This window comes from Trachurus trachurus (genome assembly GCF_905171665.1).
Source record: "Trachurus trachurus genome assembly, chromosome: 14".
Classification (NCBI taxonomy): Eukaryota; Metazoa; Chordata; class Actinopteri; order Carangiformes; family Carangidae; genus Trachurus; species Trachurus trachurus.
The window spans coordinates 10616400-10634822 of record NC_139903.1 but is presented as its reverse complement, the minus strand read 5'-3'; the positions used below and the strand labels follow the sequence as shown (position 1 = coordinate 10634822).

General features: G+C 43.1%; 2 protein-coding genes across 2 annotated transcripts in view; one reads left to right on the top strand and one right to left on the bottom strand.

Annotated features, from left to right (window-relative positions):
- The first annotated feature begins 956 nt into the window (after positions 1 to 956).
- On the top strand, positions 957 to 12776 carry trpv1 (transient receptor potential cation channel, subfamily V, member 1). The gene is made up of 16 exons (XM_083987325.1): positions 957 to 1094; positions 3860 to 4090; positions 4251 to 4408; positions 4497 to 4649; positions 4812 to 4949; positions 6373 to 6671; positions 7310 to 7486; positions 7569 to 7724; positions 7806 to 7901; positions 8000 to 8070; positions 9766 to 9931; positions 10042 to 10108; positions 10301 to 10620; positions 10723 to 10844; positions 12189 to 12310; positions 12438 to 12776. Exons 2-16 carry the CDS (start codon positions 3882 to 3884, stop codon positions 12539 to 12541), a joined length of 2358 nt encoding a protein of 785 aa, XP_083843451.1. The 5' UTR covers positions 957 to 1094; positions 3860 to 3881; the 3' UTR covers positions 12542 to 12776.
- Positions 12775 to 18423, bottom strand: part of fam222ba (family with sequence similarity 222 member Ba) — a 30623-nt gene continuing 24974 nt past the window's right edge. The window contains exon 3 of the mRNA XM_083987326.1: positions 12775 to 17295. Coding sequence (XP_083843452.1) covers positions 15512 to 17295 — 1784 coding nt within the window. The 3' untranslated portion in view covers positions 12775 to 15511. The remainder of the gene's footprint in view (positions 17296 to 18423) is intronic.

The following is an 18423-nucleotide window of genomic DNA, read 5'->3' as shown; positions in this document are numbered from 1 at the left end:
AGATAACGTTGATTTATACTGTTTTTTTCACGACTGGCTCCTTGTTTCACGATTCAGTTCTAGTAAGAAGAATCAAAAGATCTACCGTAATTATTTAGGGGAGAGAATATGTTGAACGTTAAACTGTCAAGGTTGGAAACCAAATACTGTAAATTCAGATTTTCAGGTATTTCCTCACATGGTAACAGGGGTACAGCAGCAGCTTTAAAAGTGATGACACTGGCACCATAAACACTGCTGGTATTTTTGACGTCTGAAGTGGTTTCCTGTCACGAACAAGCAGATTAAAAACAACAGTAACGGAGAAGAGATAATGTTTAAAAAAGATGCTGAAATAAAGCAGAGAACTAAGTTTACTCTTATGTACACAAACACCTAAATAGCATGAAAATAAGGATGAAATTAATGTACTGCAATGAAACTGAATGGCATGTTTCTGTGAAAGTGTGGGCGTCGGAAGACCTGTCACACCCACAGCTGGGGCATGTCTGGCTAATGTAGATTATGGCAAACCAAACCATATTTCATGTGGAATATTTCCAACAGCAGTCAATCAGTAAAAGGAGTTCATGTTTAATGTGCAGACATTTTTCACCCTTAAAAAGAGAGTAAAGTATTAATAATTCATTTCACTGATAGTTGACTTAACCAGAGCTGTATTCTTGTAGTGAAGTAGTTTTCAATGGAAAAATAAAGCTTGAATGAAGCACCATCAGCTGCACATTAACCCAACATTAAGTGTTGGCAGGTCTGCCGCCTCTTTTGGGTGACAGTTGTATTATCACTGGCATGTTTTTCCGACTTTAACCAGCTGAACTAACTGAAGCTAATTGATCTGAAACTGTGAAAAAAGGAAGTCGTCTTAAGAAAGGAAACTGCGCTTGTAGGCAGAAGCTCTGCAACCACACACCCAGTCACAGGACCACAGCTGCATAAAACATAGACGTTCACTACATGAAACTTGCGAGAAGCCGATGAGACTCACACGTCAGGAAGAACCACAGCAACAATAAGGACTAAAAAAAGGAGACTCAAGAATTATTATACACGCATGACAAACAGACCAGAGTCAGAAAAGCAGCAGTTAGATTGAAGTAAGTGTCAATTTTACATACTTTTCAGAAACACATGAGGATATTTTACTCTTTTTTTTGCAGCCACTGGTTATTCACTGCTTCAATAGATGACTTATATGAATATAATTACTGCATTTTCTTGTCTAACTCCCAGATTAAAAGGTTGCAAGATCTTTTTATATGGTGTTAAACGGCCCTTATAGATCCTCTCTGATGAACATATCTAAAGGCACATTTGTGTTGGAGTCACATGATATACTGCAATCTTTGTATGAGCATGGAGGTCAATACAGCATCCTTTTAAGACCACAGGGTAATTTGCTCTGATGGTCTCTAGGGCGGGTCACTCTATCTCCCTCTGGCTCGCTCTCATCTCCGTTACATGTAGTGAGCATCTTACTGTAGGACACAGAACAACTTCTTTGTTTCTTATTCCTCGGCAGAGGGCAATGTTTTTGCCCCTGAAGACTTCACACACCCAGATTTCACACCACTGTGTGGGTTTTTGTTGTGAAGATCAGATTTTTTTTTTTTTAATCAAGAAGGAAGGGAGAATTATCTCTGGTGAGTCAGATTATGTGTTATAACTTTGTTAAGAAGGTATCATGATTCATGTCTTTAAGGAAACGTTTAGCATCTTTATGGGGCAAAATATTCTGTGTCTGAATAAACAACACAACATTTGTGCACTTGCAGTAGGGGTAACGCACCAGAGATAATTCTCCCTTCCTTCTTGATCAAAAAAAAAAATCTTTGTATGAGCATGGAGGTCAATACAGCATCCTTTTAAGACCACATGGTAATTTGCTCTGATGTTCTCTAGGGCGGGTCACTCTATCTCCCTCTGGCTCGCTCTCATCTCCGTTACATGTTGTGAGCATCTTACTGTAGGACACAGAACAATAGACTTCACACACCCAGATTTCACTCCACTGTGTGTGTTTTTGTCGTGAAGATCAGATTTTTAAAAAAATTTTAAATCAAGAAGAAAGGGAGAATTATCTCTGGTGAGTCAGATTATGTGTTATAACTTTGTTAAGAAGGTTTAATGTCTTTAAGTGTTGAGCATCTTTAGCATGGGACAAAATATTCTATGTCTGAATAAACATGTGATCATATTTGTGCACTTACAGTAGAGCGATGCAGACATTTACCAAGCTATAGAGCTTGGCTTGTTATGATGCTTTAATGGAGATGCAGAATGATTAGTGGAAAATGCAGAGGGAGCAGATTTCAGTCTCTGTTTTAACAACCTTCATTAACAATCACAAACAGGAGCTAAGCAAAAGAATCAAGGTTTTGTTGAAAACCAGCACTTTCAGTGTAGATGAATTAATAACACAGCAGGGCATAAAAGCGTGGTTTTAAAGATGTGCTGCAAACACTATTCACCAACAAAGACGTTTATGTTTATCTAGTTGCTCCAGCTTTTTCAGTAATGGTGAATGCTTACAGTAATTTGTCATTCAGATATGACACGTTTAGACAATAGTTATGAATATGTTTGTGTTTCATTTGGAGAAGGAATCCCTTTGTTGCTCACTGTTCTATATATACATTGCTCTCGTGATGGTCATGGAGCCTGACAGTGAGTCATTAATTCCCCATTTTCTTGATGAAAAAGGGAACAAGAAGCCACCAAAGATTTTCCCTCTGTCCTGAGTGTGTCTTCCGTTACGCTAAACTCTACCTATACTTGACTTCGTCTGCTGAGCTCAGCATGGATGTTTTCACATCATTTACTCAGTGATTGTGTTTCTACATAGGCGACTTCACTGTAAAAGATCTGATTATTCTGCAGAGAAGTTAAGTGCTGTGTATGTGTGTGTGTGTGTGTGTGTGTGTGTGTGTGTGTGTGTGTGTGTGTGTGTGTGTGTGTGTGTGTGTGTGTGTGTGTGTGTGTGTGTGTGTGCGTGTGTGTGTGTGTATGTGTGTGTGCTGGTGTAGAAATCTTCTTCTAAATAAACTCTTTGTTAGTGATTGAGGGTGAGACATCACATGTCTGAAAATATGTCTGTGTGTATAAAGGCCAGTGAGGTGATCTCCTGTGGTAACCATGTCCCAGACACAGCTCATACAAACACACAGTAACTCATGTTAATGCACTAATAGTAAACATGTTGTCCTGCTTTGTTTACACTTTCCAATGCTTTCGGTTTGTGGCCCATTACAACAAAGCAGTGTAGCTGCATGTGTGTTTGTGTGTTTGTGTGTTTGTGTGTGTGTGTGTGTGTGTGTGTGTGTGTGTGTGTGTGTGTGTGTGTGTGTGTGTGTGTGTGTGTGTGTGTGTGTGTGTGTGTGTGTGTGTGTGCGTATGTGTGACCGCCACACAGTGAGCAGTTCAGCCAGTGTATTTTTCCACTTTTCTTAGATAATCTCAGCCAGAAAAGATTAGTGTTAACTATTATGTGTTGTAGCATCATCTTTACATTCCTGGGATGCACACTAACTAGTCTACAAAAAGTACATTTTCTCTTATTTCTTTATCTGCACAAAGCAGAAAACAGAACAGATACATAATTTACAGTGCAAGGACAAGCAGAAATGGTCTTATCTGAAGTCTCCACCTAATTAATGCTAAAATCTAACAGCATGGGAGAAAAGAAAATATACTGTAGGACCAAAATACTTAATATAGGTAAATATATTAATGCTTGTAAAGGGCAATTACTGATCAGAGTTTATACACCTGTGTTGACTTGTGATGATAGTGATGACATGTGACAATGAGTGAGATAAATAAAATCTTTTGTTCTGAACCTTTATGTTGTATTTCCACACAGACCCCTGCAGAGAAGGGCAACCATGAAGAAGTCAGAGATGTTCGGCTTTACCCTGGAAACAGACGACAGGACGGAGGAAGAGAGAAAGAGGCAAAGCCAACCAAAGACGAGTGGTTTTGCCTCTGCTCTGGGTTTGAGTGATGAGTCTCCCAAGGCTCCGATGGACACGGACTACCAGGAGGAAATGGAGGAGAAAAAGCCTCAAATCAGATTCAATCTCAATTTTGACAAGTGAGCCTCTCCATGCAATGATAATATGGTTTAATACTTATTATATCACAAATGCTGTCTGCTCTCAAGCCCCCCAGTGCTAATGAATGTGGAGCTTGAGCCGGCTTGACCCTTTGACTCACATGCATTATTTGTGACCTGTAAAATGTCCTGTTTGTAGAGGGATTCGTGGTGAAGCAAAGAACAATAGCAAGAGAGACAGCAAGACATTTCACATCGACAGGCTGTTTGAAGCAGTGGCCAGCCGGGACGTCAGACAGCTGGACGGCCTGTACGAATACCTGCGGCAAAACATGAAGAAACTCTCTGACTCCTTATGTGAGTGGTCCTACGGTGCAGCAGCTGCATCACACTGTGAGCTGTTGACCTGTGTGTTAATTCCCTGTGCATTTGCTTACACTTGCAGATCAATCCTACGGTAAAACCGCCCTAATGAAGGCTCTGCTGCACATCAAAGACGACAAGAATGAGACTGTGGAGTTATTAATTGACATTTCAGAGAAGCTGGGCGACCTTAAAGAGTTTGTGAATGCAGCCTACACAGACAGCTACTACAAAGGTAAAGGTTTTTGTGAATTGAGGAGCCTTTATTTGACCCCACAATCTCTTTTCACGAGAAAAAAATCTTTTCAACTTCACTTTTTTTTTTTTCCAATTACAGAGTATAAAGAAATGCAAGTGCTTTGCTGATATACTGTATATAAATGTTTGGTTTTGACAGGTCAGACAGCTCTCCACATAGCCATAGAGAGGAGGAGTCTTTCCTACGTGAAACTACTGGTCAGCAAAGGGGCTGATGTCCACGCCAAAGCCTGTGGAAAATTCTTCCAGCCACATGATGGACCATGCTTTTACTTTGGTGAGTCCATACTGCTTTTAGAGAAGAAGACACCATCTACTGCACAGTATCACTCACTCATCTTTGCTGCTCTTATTGCCGAGTTGTTTTTTCCGCTGTACCTCAGTCATTACTTTATCATTAGATTGGAATCTCATTATGTTTTTCATCAAGTCATTGTGGATTGCTTTTTTCCATTCTTGGCTAATGCTGATTAGTGTCCAAAAATTGACAATACTGTACCACATGCATTACAGCTCATAGTGAGGCACAAAACGACACACCAGCTGATCAATACTGGACTTAAAGTGATTTTAAAAAAAGTTGATTCAGTGATTTAGTGTAAGGCTGTCATAAAGTTAGGTGAAACACAAAAGACATTTTAAAGGAGACATATTATGCCCCCTTTCCACAAATTAAAATAGTTCCCAGGTGTCTTAAAGACATGTCTGTGACATGCTTTGGTCAAAATACCCCAAGGATCAAACATCACAGCTCTCTTTTCATACTCTCTAAACAGCCCTGTTCAGAACGGCTGGTTTCAGAGCCTGTCGCTTTAAATGCAAATGAACCACTGCTCATCAGGCCACGCCCCTTCTACTGGTCCCAGGTAGGGGTGGTATTATGCAAATTCAAAACCTAGTTACATCACTGGAAGACAACTGAGGGAACAGCTTGAAAAACCAAGTGGATTTCGACCTAGGGAGCCTGAAAGTAACCACATTTTTTAGTCAATTCTCACATTTTGAGTGCCGAAAGGCAAGACAAACACCCAAATATATGTTAAAGAGCCTTTAAAAAGTGATATTTCCAATAGATGTCCCAGTTAAAGGACGAGAGAAGCAGAAATAGCCTCATTTCCTTAAGCTTTAAACACAGGATCCTACATTTCCCATGATGCAACTCAAATCCATCTTTTATTAGATCCTTGTGCTCTTTTAAGCTGAGCCAATTATTCATCTCAGATGTAACTGCATACATGGTGTTTAGAGCAGAATGCATTTCAGCATTGCTCCCTTGTAATACACCATGTTGTTGGGAGCAATAGTAGAGAAAGTGTGCTGGTGTGTCCTTGTATAGTGTCCTAATCCAAGATCGCAAGACAAGACGACAGGTTTCAATCTGATGACCTCTAAAGGGTAGTATTGATCAAAGGCAGTCCATTTAAAGATAACTGGTGAAGCTGGTTCTTGGGAAAGACCCTTGGCAGGGCAGGACTCTCTACAAAACAATGTCCAACATTTCTCAAAAATTCAGTAGCTAGATGTTTATCTATAGAGAATACCAGGTCTGCACTCAGAGGTCATGCTTGTACTTTGATGGGCTGGATATAGATAAACATGTTTTCACTAGTTATTCAGAAGAGAAGCTTATGTTATTTATAAGCTTACGTTATAAATAAAAATAAGCCACTGACAGGATACCCCCTCTGCTTCGCCCTCAGGGGAGCTGCCTCTGTCTCTGGCCGCCTGTACCAACCAGGCTGATGTGGTGGACTTCCTGCTGGACAACGAGTTCCAGAGAGCAAACGCAAAGCTGGCCGACTCTCAGGGCAACACGGTGCTGCACGCCCTGGTGGTGGTGGCCGACAACACAGAGGACAACACGGCATTCATCGCCAGCATGTACGACCGCATCCTCAAGACCACCGCGCTACTGCATCCGAAGCTGAAGCTGGAGGACATCGAGAACAACAAGGGACTAACACCCCTCAAAATGGCTGCCAAGACAGGCAAGATAGCGGTCAGTACAGACATGGCTGGATGCAAATGTAAAAGGGCCCAGGGCCAAGAAAATAACTGGGGCCTAAAAGCTCCTCTGAGCTGTTCATTTCAATTTATTGTGCATAGACACATAGTATTTTAGAAAGACTCAAACTTTTGAATATAAGAAATTTTTGGCTTTTAGGGAAGGCAAGGCAATTTTAGTTGTATAGCCCATTTTTACTAACAGTTTGTCTCAAAGGGCTTTACAGCATCATAACAACATCCTCTCACATCGACTGAAGAAAACCATTAACATTAAGAAACCAACATGGTCTGACCCTGAACATAACTGCATCATCTGACCTGCTAATATTTAGTATTTTTATTTAGTAGTTTATTTAACAGGGACAGTGCACATCAATATACATTGCTGTAGCTGTGTCAGAGTTAGCCAACAAGGCTATTTTTTAACTGTAGTCCCTGGACAGATGTTACAATGTCATCCTAAAACAGAATATAAGAGGAAGGAAGCACATGCAAACAGTAAAATGAGATAAGAATGTTAATAAAATATAGACAAGGATAACGTTCAGTAGACAACAAATATTATTAAGCGCTAAACAGTCATGCAGAGCAAGAACACAGACATAACAGTTTCTTTTCATCTGTCTGCAGCTCTTTTCACACATCCTGCAACGGGAATTTCATGAGATTCACACCAAACATTTGTCCCGAAAATTCACTGAATGGGTCTACGGGCCCGTCCACTCCTCCCTGTACGATCTGGCCTCTGTGGATTCGTCTGAGGAGCACTCCGTCGTGGAGATACTGGTCTACGGCAGTGGCATCCCTGTGAGTATATACCGGCCACTAAAAGCCCAGTCCGAGCAGCTGCTGCTGTTGTTCTGTCCTAAAACATCTGGTTTCCCCGTAGAACCGACACGCGATGCTTGAGACGGAGCCTCTGAGCCGACTGCTGGAGGAGAAGTGGAAGAAGTTTGCATCTCGAATGTTCTGCTTCAACTTCGCGATGTATCTCATGTACTTGATCACTTTCACTCTGGTGGCCTACAATAAGAAGTACGGAAAGGTGAGCTGGATGCTACCGACTGCGTGACTGATCGTTGCAGACCTGTGGTGATGTTGCTGATGTTCGTTCTCTGCCCCACAGCCGCCGTTTCCCCTCGAACACACCGTCAAGGGTTACATGTATTTTTCCGGCCAGGTAGTGACACTACTGTCAAACTGCTACTTCTTCGTCATAGGGGTACGTGGCTGTTCTTGTTCTTGTTGTTATTACCTCCTTGTGGAAAATTGCACTCCTCTTGTGTGACTAATCAAAAACGTTCCTATCTAAATTCCCAGATAATTGACATGAGGAGGAAACGTCCAAAACTGGCGTCATTACTGATTGACGGATACTATGAGATTCTCTTGTAAGTAAGCTTTTTGAAATGTAGTAAAAAATTAAAGGTGGAAACAAACACATTTTGTTTTCATAATATGTGAGGCCCATGTTACATTCATACAATGTTTAAAACTGTGCAAAGTGTGTGTAGATACAAAAAAAGTAACTCAACATCAGGAGGAAAAGCTTTCACGGCACTCCCAGGTGGAAACTGTTAACTCTGATATGGTGCACTGACACACTACCATGGAGTAGCTATATGTCTACAAATACATCACTGCTGCCAGTTTAGAAATTAAACTGCTAGAGGTCAGCAAAGTCAAGGCTTTTAGACGCTGTTCAGCTTCCCTCTGAAAATTGTTGGCTGGCATTTCAGGAGTAACTGTCTTTATGTGTTCTTCACTCACTTGGAAGTGAGTCCAAGATAGAAACCCGGATAGGAAAAAATACTCAATCAGAATTTGATACATTAGATGCAATTGGCATGTCTTTGGCTGAAATACGCACGATAAACTATTATTATAATAATATTATATCTATTTTAGCTATATTTTTTATGAGCACTACGCTTTATAGACATGGTGTGTACGCCTCAATTAGTCTACATCTGATCCTGTAATGTGTATTGACACATTACAGACGCAGGCTTGTTCATTTATGTTCTTCATAATGAATTAACAGTGATCCGTAACAACACATTATTGTTGTTTATTGCATTGCTTAGCTATTTGGTTTATTAATGGGTTTCTCGAAAGACGCTATAAATTGAAGTTATTATTAGCAACATATCAACATTATCCTGTGTAGCTAGCTACTAGCTACTACACATGTAGGCTACACGTTACCTCAGACATGCTCTGAAATATCCAGACTTCTCTCCCTCGATCCCTTTTCTTCCTCTTCTGACGACCCGTGCACATCTGATTCAAATGTTAGTCTACATCTAAAAATATGAATATAAAGTTTGTTACAATTTAAGAAGACAGACAACCGTTGAAGTGACGCTAATTATCGGTTAAACAAACACCTGTGAAGCGGAGTGATACAGTCTCGGCGCTTTTAGCATTGGAACACCTCTGTCCAATCAAATCACTCGGCTGGAACTATCTGTTGGAACAGCCTGACTACAGGTGGTCTCACTTTAATTATCGACCTCAAAAAGTTAATTTAAACAAAAAATATATTTTCAATCAAAAAAAAAGTTTGAATGCAAAAAAACTATTTGAGACACAAATAATTGCATTTACTTTGATTGAAAAAGGGTTTTTTTTTTTTTGGATTGAAGTGAATTATTATTTGTTTGAAAATATATATTTTTGTTTAAATCAGCTTTTTTTTTTGGATTGAATAATAAAGACACAAATGTAGGCTATGTGTATGTGTAAATGTCCAGATTATAACCACGGCAGACATTTTCTATTGTCATAGAAGGAAAATAAAATATTTCTGTTATTGCTTTAACAGTGGTCCAGTTCAATTCATACTGACTGTATACCTACTTTTCCCACTGTGATGTGTCAAAAATGTCTGCCCTGAAAAAGGCTCTGAAAGCTGCAGCAGTGATGACCAAATACCTACTGGGATTTATCAGTATAGGCTACAGCACAGATAATCTCTTTACAATGTATTCTGTTGCCTGATGTTGTATAGCACAGATGTGCATCGTTATAATTTACAGTCATACAGATGTGCAGGATCACAGTGGCCTCTCTGCTGTTTGTAGTTTTGTGCAGGGCTTCCTCTTCCTGGTCACAACTGGGCTCTATCTGTGCGGGATAAAAGAGTACCTCAGCCTTCTGGTGATGTGTCTGGCTCTGAGCTGGGTGAACCTGCTCTACTTCTCCCGGGGTGACAAACATATGGGCGTCTACAGTGTCATGATACAGCAGGTAAGCTAGTCCTCACACAGGCTGCACTGCACCATGTTGCACACATCACACAGACAGTGAACCCTCTCATCCCTGAAGCCTTTGGTCTCTTGTTTTTCTTTTTTTTCTAGATGATCCTCAGTGACATCCTGCGCTTTCTTTTTGTCTATGTTGTCTTCCTCTTTGGATTTTCAGCAGGTATTTATTTTAATTTGTCCTCTATAATTGAAAAGAGTTACACAAAAACACATACAACTGATCCGTGATGCTTTCAGACATGGAAATAGACCATACAGCATATTATCAATTGCTTTATTTTCATTGATTTGAAACATAGCACTGTTACTTTTACAATAAAAATGCGTAATAACACTGTATCTACTTTCACAGCGGTGGTCAGCCTGCTCATACAGCCTCAGTCAAATAGCACCATAAATCCAAAGGGCCGTCTCTATACTGAGGATAACAACAGCTGCATAAAACCCGACTTCAAAAGCATCCCCTACACAACGCTGCAGCTCTTCAAGTTCACCATCGGCATGGGTGACATGGAGTTTGCTCAGGACCACGACAACATAGAGGTCTTCTACATACTCCTCATCGGCTACATCATACTCACCTACATCCTGCTGCTCAACATGCTCATTGCCCTCATGAACCGCACCGTGGAGAAGGTCACCATGGAGAGCGCCAGCATCTGGAAGCTGCAGGTGAGGCCGTCCAGAAGGTCGAAACGAGTAAGTAACACACGAGTCTCTATTCCAGGCAGCTGTGGTTTGATGAAGTGGTGTGTGTGGTTGTTTTTGTTTCAGAGGGCTGTCACCATCCTGGAAATGGAGAAGAGGCTGCCCAGGTGTCTGAGGAACAGGTATCGCTGTGGGGTGGAGAAAAAACTTGGCACTGCTCTTGGAGACGACCGTCGCTGGTGCTTCAGGTTTGTTGCTCTTTCAGCTTTAAATGATCACACAAACAGTGACTGGTATGTTTTGAAAGGTCTTGGATAAGATTTTACTCAGGGATGTATGGTAAATATTCCCACTGAAGGCCTGGCCGGCTGCTGTGTGGTAATGAGTATCATTTTAATGATTCTTGGTCATCGCTACTAGTGCATGAACTGCACTTTGACCATGTCAGGGCCCAGGGTGGGACAGGGGTGTAGGTCTGCCTCAACAATTGCTGGATGGTTTCCCACGACCTTTGCTTTAGCACCACCATGATGTTGACCTTTGATTTTATGTTTCAGCAATGGCTTTTCAGATTTTCCATTAAATCTAGCACAGGCAGCTTTAGTGATCCCACTTTTCATCCAGTCAGGTTTTATTTGGTATTCAAGTTTGGTTTCTGGCCAAATACCTGCAAAATCCAATGACATTTCCAAGAATCTCAGCTTGCACCTGATTTTAGCAGGTGCTAATTAGCAAAACGTGGGCATGCTAACAAGCTAAATTAAGACACTGAACATTATACTGGCTAAATAAAAGCAAGTTAGTGTTGTCATTGTGGGCATGTTAACATGAGGATATGACCATTTTGTTTAAAGCACCACTGTACCTAAAGTGGCCATCGTGGATGAGGACTCACCTCCTCCATCCAGTCTGGGAAGGACTTTGTGTCAAAATCTGATCTCCTTGATTTAATTTGATATGAAGTTAGCAAAGAAACAGACTCCGGGGAAGAGTCATATCTCAGAATATCATTACTAATTGGTTTCTGGGACTGTGGGCAAATTATAGTGGAACAGGTGAGGTACACAAAGGCCACAGAGAGAGGACAAGGATGCAGTGAGGCCACCCATGATCCCCAGGAAGCAGACCGCTGTGTTTATGTTGACTGAACACATTTCCAACTGTTCGATTTACTATTATTAGTGTCAACGAGGTTTATCTAGTGACGACCTACACTGTTCTTTATGCCCCGCTGAGTAATGGTCCTGTATCATCATGATGATGCACATGTCTGTAAATGTGAGTTTTTGTTTAGGAAGGCTGCTGTGAAAGGTATGGCACTATACATATACTGTATATATATAGGGGTAAAACAAATCTTACATTAAACTGTTCAACACTCCAGGACCAAGGACAGAAAATGTCTGCAAGTAATAATAACCAAACAGAAAGAAAAGTTTAGGCTTGAAGATTTAACAAAAGATGCAGCTGTGTGAGCAGGATCGATTGAAGTGCAGTGTTCTGTTCCTCACTAATTTGCCTCCTCTGACAGCTGATTGATGTGTCACACAGCAGACAGTAATTGGAGCATGTGTCTCTTCTTGTCGTCTCAGAGTGGAGGAAGTCAACTGGAACAAATGGAACATCAACCTGGGCAAAATCAATGAGGATCCCGGCTGCTGGGATGGTGTACAACAGCCTCGCTCAGCCTCCCCGACAGACAGACCGTACAGAGGTGCACAAACATGGACACAGGCTCAAAAGTTGATGCATTAGAGAGAGAAAAAAAGGCTTTTTATGGCATTTTATCTGTGAGTGGAGAAGCAAACCACCTCTGCTAACTGTTTCTCTTTCTTCCACAGGGAGGAGCTGGAGAGGCTTCTTCACCGAGGGCAGCCGGCGGCAGCGGCGGCAGCAGACACATCGGTCCACAGAGATGATGCCTCTGAGTCCCACACAGGTCTAAAGAGACTAAAGACAGCTTCACTCGAGCTGCTCGGCCTGACTGACCTGAGCAACGGGGCATTCAAACCTAAAGACATGATTCAGCTTCAGTTCCCAAAGATTTTCTTTTTTTTTCTGACACAAACGGAAGAACTGCCTCTCTGGCTGCTGCTCCAGTTGTCAGCCTGGTTTTGTAAATGTTTATCTTTAAAGGGTTGGTATTTCACTGACAAGAAGAGTGATGAGGGAGCTGTAGGTGTTTATCTGACTAACATGGTGTTTTTTTTTAATAAAAAAAAAGTGGGACTCATCAATGCTGGAAGCTGCAACACATGCTGTTTAAATACCAAGGAAACCATGTGATTGAAATGCATTAACCGGTTTCATCCAGAGGTTTCTGCTCATGCTATCTGCACCTGATGAGGATGTACACGATCTCCTCCTGCACAAAAGGCTGTAACCTGCCGTCACCTATGGCATCGCTCAAAATTCTCCATGGAGTAATACTGATCACGGAGGTGCTGATCCTGCCCTCCCGCTGCGTGCCCTTTATACGAGTCCCATTTTCATCACAGCCAGACAAGCTAAATCTACTGCAGCCACATAGTCCTGCGGATTTCACAGCTTGCTTCGTCTACTCTTATCCCTGTTTCTATTTGGCAGAGGTAGGCTCGGATAAACGGCATGACAGCACAGCAATTGGTGCAATCACCACCTTCAGCACTAGCTGTCGCAGTTACAAATTATTTGTGGTCTGGACAGGCCTTTTGCACTGTTCAGCCACACTGGTGAGGCTGCTTATGTCAGAAATAAGTGTGTAGATAGTAACATACTGTATGTGCATGACACTCATGCATGAGGGGAATAGAAGAAAAGTGCAAGTAAAGTCCCCCAACATGTAAAAAATAATCATTATCAGATCATCCAAACTACAGATAAGACTCGTGTCAAAGCATAAATTAGAACTTTATTTTATTATTACAATATTACAAAAAGAGTAGCACAACTCTCACGCTCTTGCCTCTTATCTGTCGTACAGAATGACACAAAAGAAAGGCTTATGGACCTTCTTCCATTTCACAGCAATAGTACAAGAAACAAAGGAGAAAATAAAATTTAAATAACAAGCAAATCAAGTATTATAAATAGTCACAACTGCAAACTGAAGCTTTGAAACTTGGAAAAAAAAAGTTACAGCTCTGTAACTACACATTGCTAAAATATATAATTACAAAATATTACTCCTTTTCTTGCTTTCCATAATAAAGAATCTCTAAGGAATCGCCTGTCTATTCAACAAAACTTCATAAAATTAAAAAGACCACAAAAGAAAAATGCTGTTTCTGTGTATCCTTACCGTCTTCTTTCTCCTTATTGTTTGGGGTTTTCATTAAAACCATGCTCAAAGGAAAGTCCAAGGACCAAACACTTAAGGCTTTTTAAGGGCTGTTAGGGAGTTAGGTGAACAAAACATGGGCGCCATTGTGTTTATACACACATACACACACGCGCACGCTCTCTCTTTCTCTCTCTCTCTCAAACACACACATACACACTCACCCTGAACTCTACCCACATCAGCAGGCGACATTCGCACACACAATCATTAAATTTTTAAAGTTACAGTAGTCTAGTAGGTAAGCCAGTGTACAATAAAATAAACAATGCATTTGCTGTTTCACTTTAAACTCAAAAGTCAGTTTTGTTTACCTGATCTTGCAAGTGATCAATTTGGTCTTTTCATCCAGACTTCACATCAGAATCAGTAGCAACTACACACAACTTAATTCACTTAAGTTTCCTGCTGTCAGGATCAAAACTCTGGTTGGATTCTACACGACATTAGTAACATAACACTATTATTTCTCCTTCTCCAGAGTTTTGTCCTCGTAACTAAACCATCTCCTTCGATACCTGCAAAAACAAAAGAGTCTCAACATTCAAGTAATACATTTGTCATGGTTACAGAAATGATCTGAAAAGGAAACAAAGACGAAATGGCACATCTTCACAACCGTGTGTCCTTTGTTAACCTGACTTTGGCCATTTTAAGGTATGAGAGTTACGGCATTGATGACCTCTTCTGCATGTTTTGCGATCTTGTTGCCAATCCTTTCTGGCACTGATAAAAGTCTTTTTTTTTTTTAAACACCTGAATTCGTTGCAGCATTGTAAGCAGAGCAGAGCAGAGCATCATCTTGTTTCGACATATTTGCTCCCTGCTGGGTCTTTACTATGTACAAACAGCTTGATTACACGTTTCCTTTACTGACAGAGAGGAATCAATCTTGAACAGTCCTGTTACACAAATAATTACATTTAAAAAGAATAAAACCTTGGTGCACATGTGCTTAACACAAGCTCTGCTTTGTAGTCTCCAGTGTCTGGTAGCTTTGCATTGAAACAAGATCACGACTCTCTGTTAAGTCCGCTAATGGTTGCATTTGATCTTGAAGATATTATGAGATCTGAGCATTAACACCAAAATGAATATTAGTCACTTGTCTCATAAAACAAAACCTGACAAGATCATGTAAGGAAAAAATAGATCCACCTGTTGAATTTTTCCAGCGAGTATTCATCTGTGTTTCTCCTTTCTTACATGCATAAGAAAACTTCACCGATAGGTCTGAAGTTGAAATATCACAGGATCTGTTCAGATCCAGGCACACAGATAGACGGGTGTGATAGAGGAAGAAGCAGGGAATGACACACAGTACAGACATGTACACACACGCACATGAAAGAAAAAGTTCCCTAAAGTGCCAGGTACCAGCACTCATAAACAAAAATAAAAAGTAGCAATTGATCACTTGCAAGATTTATTAGAAAAAGAACAAAAAATACTGTTCTTTATTAAATATATTAATTTACCCTCTTTAACATTAGCGGTCATTTGCTTTAAGTTATCAATTTAGTTTTATTCATGTGTTTCCTTTCTTAAGACTAAACAAAGGGGTTTGATAACTGTTGTTGTAGACAAGGCAATAGCTTATCTGTACCCTGGGTGCTGGATGAGAGCGGTTCTTCCATCCCCAACCTCTGGCCCTACCCTGCTCAGAGTGGGCCTTTGCATCTTGCCCATCAACCCTAGATTCTGATCGCGGAAGTAGGGCGTCTGGAAGTCCCCACCCAAGTAATCTGCCGTTTGCATCAGAGTAGTCTGGGAGGAGGAGGAGGTGGCGGAGGAGCTCGCTCCTAGCCTGTAATGGGGAGCCCCAGGGGGCCCACAGTCTAGCGCGGTGCAGCCCCCTTGGCCGCCACCGTGGAATGGCATGGCTACGTCCTGAGACCCGGAGCTGTCACTGTTGGGTGTGGGGAGGATGCTGCTGTTCCAAATGTGGGACTGGAAGTAGTGACCATTAGTGTAGTGGGCCATGGGGCCGGGCATGCCGTTGTTGTTGTTGACGGGGGGAGAGGGGGTGGGCCTCTCTATGGGAGGTTTCAGTGTGTAAGGCTGACCCACACACACCTCTGCAGGGTAGCCCATGCCTTTAAAATGGAAGGTGGGGTCCCTGGAAGGCTGCTTGCAGAGGTGGGTCCCACCGTTTTGGATGTGGGGTACATGGGCCAACTGGTGCTGATTCCAAGAGCGCATCTTCTGCTGCTGCTGCTGCTGCTGCTGTGTGTTGTGTTGTATCTGTTGTTGTTGTTGTTGTTGTTGTTGTTGTTGTTGTTGTTGTTGTTGTTGATGTTGTTGCTGCTGTTGGTGCAGATGCTGCTGCAAGTGGTGCTGCTGCTGCTTGAGATCAGTGTGGCCTGAAGGCAAGTGGTTCATAGCAGCCACGCTGTGCGGAGGGTGAGCTCCCACCAGGGCCGTGGCTTTCTCATGAGCGCCGATGATGCAGTTGTGCGGGGGGAAGCCGGGGGTGCCGGGGTTGCTGTGCATGGAGACCCTGGAGCAGGCGCTGATAAGCAGATTGCGGCTGATGGGGCTGGGGTTGGCGATCTGGCCCTCGCACATGGAGGTGGCTCCCGCGCCTTGGGCTCGGGCTTGGCAGAACTGGTTGATCTGATGCACGATGGTGCTCAAGTCGGCCTGGTGGCCCTGGTGCAGCCCAGCGGCCATTGAGAGTGGAATGGTTGAGGTAGAAACGGTAACATTAGGTGGTGCGTCGCCATCTGGCAGCTTCCTGCCCCCCTGCAGGCCAGGCGGCGGCTGCTGCTGCTGCTGAAGGTGCTGCTGCTGAAGCATGACAGTCGGGGGCCCCTGCGGTTGGCCGAGGGCTGGGTGCTGAGACAGAGTCTGAAGTCTGGGTGGGCCCTGAGGGTGCTGGGCCATGGGGGGAGGGTGTCTGAGGCTCTGGGTGTGACCCTGGTGCTGAGGGAGGGGCATCTGTAGAGTCTGAGGTGCGTCCTGCGGTTGGAGGGGTAAGCTTTGCTGCGACCGGGCGAGGTTCGACAGAGTTGGGTGGTGGTTTAAAGTGCTGGTCGAAGCCACTTGGTAGGGTCCGTTGTGGGGGTTCATGATGACTTCAGGGTGCAAGCGAGCCCGGCTGCCGTCGAAATCCTTTAGGATGCCTTTGACCGTGGGCACCTTGACGACAGCAAGGAGGCCGGTCTTGGCGCTGGCCTGAGACGACGGGTACGGGCTGTAGCGTTGGCCTGACGTATCCAGCCCGTTGACGGTGCGGCGCACGTGGTTTCTCTGGGGGACCTTGACGCTGTTGGGGAAAATCTTGATGGTGAGGGGGTTGTTGGCAACCTTCTTAGCATATGCATCCAATTCTGCAGGGGTTGGAAACGGAGCGGATCTCATCCTTTGTGTGGTGTCCCCTGGGGGGTGGAGGGAAAGGAAAGGACAGGTCAGAGGTAGCAGAAGGAAAGAGAAGACAGAATTGGTGAAATGAAGAGAAGAGGAGGAAGAGGCACAAAGAGTAAGATAACAATCCAGGTAGGAGTATATATGCCGCAAAAAAAGCACATCGGTTGTAATCTGAGCAGCTGAGAGGAACCTGATTTGGACAGCGCTCTCATATTCCATACCTCACTGTTTTTCACCCAAAACACTCACAGCTCCCCCTCCTCTCATGAGAGATGGATTTCATTCGATCTCATTCTCGGCTGAACTACTCGGGCCAACACCATCCCCAGTCTGAAATCCAATTTTGCGGTAACGTCTGTGACTTTGAGGTCAGGAGCTTTTAGTGGCCTTAATTGACGTAGCATCCGGGCAAACAATAAGTATGCAGCTGAGGGGGGGCTGCGCTGCTTGCTACTGACTCACAAAATAAACAAAGAGTGAGCGAGGCAGCGGCGGTCCCCTGTGGCTGCTTTGGGGGAGAGGGAAAGAAAGAGATAGACGCAGAGAGCACAGCTCCATGACAGCAGACAAGTAATCAGACACAGCAGCAGCGTCTCTGATCTGCGGGAACACCTCCCAGGCCTCAGCTCGCAGACATTTGTTATACCTGCTAAGCACCGTGGTTAAATTTAACAATGTCAAAGTGACAATGTGAACATGATTATGTGTTTGTGCATGTGTGAGGGTTGCGTTTCATTCATGGTGCCTGTTTAAAACGCAGGTGCTGGCTAATGTGTCAGTTATTATCTTGTACATACTGTACTGTACCATTTCCAGTCTGGGGTGGATGTGACTGTGCTCGCTTCCACTCACTTGACTAACACAATACAAGTCGGCGATAATCGTTTTCAGAGAATGATGGAGCTCGTCTCTCCCCCCCCCCACCTCCATCTCTCTGTGCTGATCACCTCGGCTCAGGGAGTCTGACCCACTTACAACCCGACTTTCACACTGATGGACACGATCGCTGGTCACAGAGCCACGTTTAACTGACTTTCTCAATAGTCGTGTGGAGGGGGCATCTTCAGCGCAGGTAAAATAGATGTCATCACTGCAGCTTTCTACTTTCTACTACTCTCTATTGTTGAGTGAGCAGTAAC

What these genes read in the sequence shown, in the direction of transcription:
- trpv1 (XM_083987325.1), top strand. Translation starts at nt 3,882, where the DNA reads ATGAAGAAGTCAGAGATGTTCGGCTTTACCCTGGAAACAGACGACAGG. An exon ending in GAAACTCTCTGACTCCTTAT is followed by an intron (nt 4,409 to 4,496) that starts GTGAGTGGTCCT and finishes TTACACTTGCAG; the next exon opens with ATCAATCCTACGGTAAAACC. An exon ending in CCTCTTTGGATTTTCAGCAG is followed by an intron (nt 10,109 to 10,300) that starts GTATTTATTTTA and finishes CTACTTTCACAG; the next exon opens with CGGTGGTCAGCCTGCTCATA.